At 31.6% G+C, this 6,000-nt stretch overlaps 1 protein-coding gene across 1 annotated transcript; it reads right to left on the bottom strand.

Moving 5' to 3' along the window:
- Nucleotides 1-1,380: 1,380 nt before the first annotated feature.
- Nucleotides 1,381-5,448, bottom strand: LOC111709840 (uncharacterized). Its single transcript, XM_023483757.1, has 5 exons — nt 5,328-5,448; nt 4,515-4,624; nt 3,536-3,624; nt 2,487-2,601; nt 1,381-1,986 (listed from the first exon to the last, which is right to left on the bottom strand). The coding sequence occupies exons 1-5, from the start codon at nt 5,427-5,429 to the stop codon at nt 1,527-1,529; spliced, it is 876 nt and encodes a 291-aa protein (XP_023339525.1). The 5' UTR covers nt 5,430-5,448; the 3' UTR covers nt 1,381-1,526.
- Between the last annotated feature and the right edge of the window lie 552 nt (nt 5,449-6,000).

Raw genomic sequence — 6,000 nt, forward strand, 5'->3', positions numbered from 1 at the left:
TAAACTTTGTTTGAAACATCAACGAGAGTAGATGTAAAGATGAACGGTTTAGAAAATTAGAGTTTGAGGCTAGCAATCATAATTCTTTTTTTTAATTTTTAATGCTAAATTTTGTGGACTAAAACTTAGAGCTCCATTTTCAATTTTATCCAAAAATCTTCGAAAATTGACGATACAATATATAGTATCCATCCTTGAACCTAAAGGTAGAATAATTTGTGCCATCAAACTCTTTGTCAATGCGAAAATATTGGCACAACGTGGTTTGCAGACGCGAGGTCAAATTTGATTGGAATTTAAATGTGAAACTTAAACCATTATCGTGGCATTAAACTCGTACAAGGTTTAGCTCTCTCATGAAACCATTTTACAGGGGCAAACTCGAAGTGGGGGGGGGGTATTGTGCCCCCGCCCCCCGTACTGCAATATTTTATAAATATTTACGACTGAAGGCGTGGAAACGTCTCGCATGAAAAACTTCATTTTGCAACCTTTTTACATTTGCAACATCAGTCAGTGAACCGGGTGCATTTTGCAAATCTTCGTGGATATTGCACAGACATTTGCAAACTTGCAGGGACATACAGAGATAGCCAAATACAGATCTTGGGAAATAAACAGCCAGACAGGTGGACAGTCAGACAGACAGACAGAAAGACAAAAAGAAAGATTCACAGATAGACAGATAGATAGATAGACAGGTAGACAGATAGACAGATAGTCAGATAGACATTTAGAAGGATAGACAGATAGACGGATAGACAGATATACAGATAAACAGATCGACGGATAGACATACAGATAGATAGATAGATAGACAGATAGACAGATAGACAGATAAATATACAGACAGAAAGACAGACAGACAGAAAGATAGACAGATAGACAGAAAGAAAGATTCACGGATAGACAGATAGACAGATAGACAGATAGACAGATAGATAAATAAACAGATTCATAGATAGACAGATAGATAGATAGACAGATAGAAAGATAGATAGATAGACAGATTCATACATAGACAGATAGATAGATAGATTCACAGATAGACAGGTAGACAGAAATCATGTAAAATAATATTACTTTTATAAAAAAAAAATTATAGCTTTAAAAGAAAATGGGGGAATTATCTTGACAACGCTTAGACAGACAATTTGGACATTTACACTGTATGAAATATACCCCAGACAAACAGATATTAGACGGTAGGTGTGCATTTTGTCAGACATTGCATTTGCTGGCATTATGCACAATAACCTTGTCTTGCTCGCGTTTTGGTTTAAACCCTTTGCACAATACACAATAGCGAACTTATGCGTGCGCGCCCTGATTCTGAAATGAGAAGAAAAAATGTTTATTTAAAAAAAATTATCTTCAATAAAATCTACAAATCTAACCTTGCTCCGCTAGGATAGACTGCTGTATCCGAGTATAGGATTGTAGGAAGGGAGAATAGAACTAATTCCTTGCTCCGCTAGGATAAACTGCTGTATCTGAGTATAGGATTGTAGGAAGGGAGAATAGAACTAACCTTGCTCCGCTAGGATAGACTGCAAAGTATCTGAATATAGGATTGTAGGAAGGGAGACTAGAACTAACCTTGCTCCGCTAGGATAGACTACTGTATCTGAGTATAGGATTGTGGGAAGGGAGAACAGAACTAACCTTGCTTCGCTAGGATAAACTGCTGTATCTGAGTATAGGATTGTAGGAAGGGAGAATAGAACTAACCTTTCTCCGCTAGGATAAACTGCTGTATCTGAGTAAAGGATTGTAGGAAGGGAGAACAGAACTAACCTTGCTTCGCTAGGATAAACTGCTGTATCTGAGTATAGGATTGTAGGAAGGGAGAATAGAACTAACCTTGCTCCGCTAGGATAAACTGCTGTATCTGAGTATAGGATTGTAGGAAGGGACACCAGAAGAACCAAGATAACCAGGAGAACTAGGTTCCACCAGACAGTGTTTAGCCCACCAGCAGGTTTACTGAATACCAGATATTAATGTCGTCTTTGGATATTAAATGGTTTTGACTTTTAACAAAAAAGAATAACTACTCCTCCCCTTTTTAGACTTCAGATACTTTGTATACTGTCAAATGTACACTATATTAGAAAGGTACTCGGCATGGGGTTTCAAACTAAAAGAACAGGAACAGCACAGTACACTACATTACACTTACAGTGCAGTACATTCACAAATTAGACCTGCATGCAGTAAAATATAATACTTACTAAAGCAATTCGGTAAATGTCCTTTGTTTTCTTTGTCCAATGTCAATATCCAGTGAAATATAGTAGCAATATAGCACAGGACAGTTTAGTACAGTTAAGTTCAGTCCAATACAGTACGAAAAACAGTACACTACAGTGATAAACTGCAGTACAGTACATACCTAGCATGGTAGACCAGTAGAACAAGTAGAGCAGAGTAGTATAAAGGATTAGATTGAAGAAAATACTGATAAACTGCAGTACAGTACATACCTAGCATGGTAGACCAGTAGAACAAGTAGAGCAGAGTAGTATAAAGGATTAGATTGAAGAAAATACTGATAAACTGCACAACTTTCTTCTCCCCAGGGGAAATGTGAACTAACACCTAAAACAAAACAAAAATAGTTAAATTTTTATGGGATTTTTTGTATGCGCACCTAGGGAAACCCATTCAACTGTGGTATAACTGAAAACAACATAAAAGCAATTTTATTCGCATTTGATGTCATTATATTACTAATAGTTTTACCCCTAGCTTGAATATTAACCTACTTGAAGTGGGTCTGTTTACTGTTCCTTGGACTTTTTTAAAAACTAAAAGTAGTTTTTTTTTATTCCACAATTTTTACTGTACTTAGGGCTTATAAATTTTCTAAGTTTACAATCTCAATAAAAATATATTTTAAAACTAGAAGTATAATTATACTCAAGAAAATCTAAGTTTGACAGAGCATTGAAAAAACATCATTAAAAGAGTTCCATCATCGATATACACAATTCCTTTTCAGGGGTTTAACGTTCTCAGGTTCGGAGGATTAAGAAGAGAGTAATTTATTTTTTTAATGAGATATATTAGGGACAGTTGCGTTCTCTTTTTTGCTATAAACAGTGATAGCCAGAAAACTTTAGAATAGGAAGACGACATTAAAGCAATACTGAAGTTAATCCAAACACTTCACTAGTTAGTTATTAAATCATTTGTTAAGTGAAATGGGTCTTTCAATTACTCTGCCTCATGTTCAGTGGACTATTTAAAGTCATAACTTAAAATTAAATGTCGACTTTCTATTCCAGAGTTTTCTGGTTATCACTTTAACTCAACTAGTCGCAATCCAGAAAATGTGAATTATTATCTGTTAACTATACAGGATCTGTTCACGTGATTTCGAGTGTCTCCCCATTTTTATCGTGTCGTGTCCGATTCACAACGGTACCCCCAAAAAGCTTTGTTACATCAAAAATACATCAAAAATCATCAACACCAACAATAGTCCCTTATGTCGCGTTATTTTCACGAAATCTTAATATTTAATGCAAACCTGTTGAAAACTCAAGAATGAGGAGACCGTAGTCGACTAGATTGACAAGGAACAGTAAACAAATAATTAGATGAACCCCGGTCCGTTTTCTAAAATAAAATCAGATTAAGAGTTTTAATTGAAAAGTATTAAGCAAGGGTTGGATTAAGCACTCTATTTTAAATTAGCTTCTGTCAGCTTAAATGCAAAATAGTTAATATAAAAACAAATAGTTCAACCCAAACTCTAAATGAGAAAAAATATTATTTATAGCGGGTTTCTAGTAGATTAAGATGAGATGAATATCTCTTACTAGATTCAGAATAGGCAAATATTTTAAATTAATATGAATAAAATCATCTAATTGTAGTCCTGAGGTTAGAACTAATTGAGTTTGCAGTTTGAATTGCAGTTTAACTAGAAATAGTTAAACTGCAAGAAACAAGAATTATAACTTGTTTCAGTTCTTCTTTTTGAAATAATTCGGGTATTTATTTGTAAACCTGATTTTAGAAGAAAAATCCTTTGAATTAATAATCACAAAATACCCTAGCATTTTTTGTGATCTGGAAATACTAAAACCACAAAAAAGCAGATTAATTTTTTGTGATTATTGTTTGAAGAATTATTAATGTAAAAGTAGATTTACGAATCAATGCAAATTATATCAAAAATCAAAGACGACGTTCAAGTCGTCTTGCTACTGTCATGTTTCGTGGGACACTTTGTATGTTTAAAGTAGGTTTACGAATCAATGCCGCAAATTATTTTAAAGATGAACAGCGACCTTAACGTCTTCTCTCAATTAACTCATAACTTTCGTGCTTCGTGGGACACCCTACTTCTCCTTTTTGTTAAGATATTTTTTCAAGTTCCCCCCCCCCTCTTTCTTCTTGTATCTTTTTTTTAATTCTTCTTTAATAGATTTTTTTTTTTTATTCTTTTTTTTAAACTGTTTTTTTAAATCTCGTTTTTGTTCGTTTTTTCACCCTGTGTATACCTAGAGTTGGATAGAACAGCCAGGATGAGAGAGATGTTGGATAGGAAGGAGAGGATGAAGAGCATACTGAACAACACAACCCAGATCAGGTTACTGGAGTTCCTCTCATCCTAAATATTTATTCATTAATGTATTCAGTTATTGATTCATCCTTTCATACTTTCGTTTATTTATTTATTCTATTATTAATTTATCCTTTCATACTTTCATTTATTTATTTTTTTATTATTAGTTTATCCTTTCATACTTTCGTTTATTTATTTTTTTATTATTAATTTATCCTTTCATACTTTCGTTTATTTGTTTATTCTATTATTAATTTATCCTTTCATACTTTCGTTTATTTATTTATTCTATTATTAATTTATCCTTTCATACTTTCGTTTATTTATTTATTCTATTATTAATTTATCCTTTTATGCATACTTTATTTACAAATTTATTCATTTGTTTATTCACTATTTAAATCGTTGACATTTCATTTATTCATTTATTCAATATATAAAACCATGTTCTATATATTCACCAAACTATTAACTTATTTTTATCTAAAACAATTTATTATCTATTTATCAATTATTTATTTAACTATTTATTGCTTATCTATTTATCAGTTATTTAGTTAACTTTTTATTGCTTATCTATTTATCAATTATTTATTTAACTATTTATTGCTTATCTATTTATCAATTAATTGAGTTATTTTTCACCAATTTATTCATAAATTTAATCACTCATGAATTCACTTTTTTCAATTAGTATAACTTACTTATTCATTTGTGAATTAAGCTATTAATTGAGCTATTTAATCACCTTGCTATTAGCTGGAAGATGGAAAGGAAATGTAAGATTAAACTCTCTAGCTAGTTGATCCATTCTTTGAACTGCAGGATTAGTTGAGTCGGAGGGGAGCATCAGGTTCAAAAGTTCAATCCTTTAAAATAAAGGGTTTGAATATTAATCTGGTTCAAAAGTTCAATTCTCCAAAAAAAAGGACTTTTTTATTAATTAAGGTCAGAGTTCAATTCTTTAAAATAAAGGATTTTATATTAATCAGATTCAGAGTAGTCAATCCTTTAAAATAAAGTCTTTTATATTAATCAGGTTCAGAATTCAATCCTTTAAAATAAAGGATTTTATATTAATCAGATTCAGAGTTCAATCCTTTGAAATAAAGGATTTTATATTAATCAGATTCAGAGTAGTCAATCCTTTAAAATAAAGGATTTTATATTAATCAGATTCAGAGTAGTCAATCCTTTAAAATAAGGGATTTTATATTAATCAGGTTCAGAATTCAATCCTTTAAAATAAAGGATTTTATACTATTCAGGTTCAGAGTTCAATCCTTTAAAATAAAGGATTTTATATTAATCAGATTCAGAGTAGTTAATCCTTTAAAATAAAGGATTTTATATTAATCAGGTTCAGAGTAGTCAATCCTTTAAAATAAAGGATTTTATATTAATCAGGTTCAGAGTAGTCA

The sequence above is a fragment of the Eurytemora carolleeae genome, unplaced genomic scaffold (assembly GCF_000591075.1).
Source record: "Eurytemora carolleeae unplaced genomic scaffold, Eaff_2.0 scaffold695, whole genome shotgun sequence".
NCBI classification, from domain to species: Eukaryota; Metazoa; Arthropoda; class Copepoda; order Calanoida; family Temoridae; genus Eurytemora; species Eurytemora carolleeae.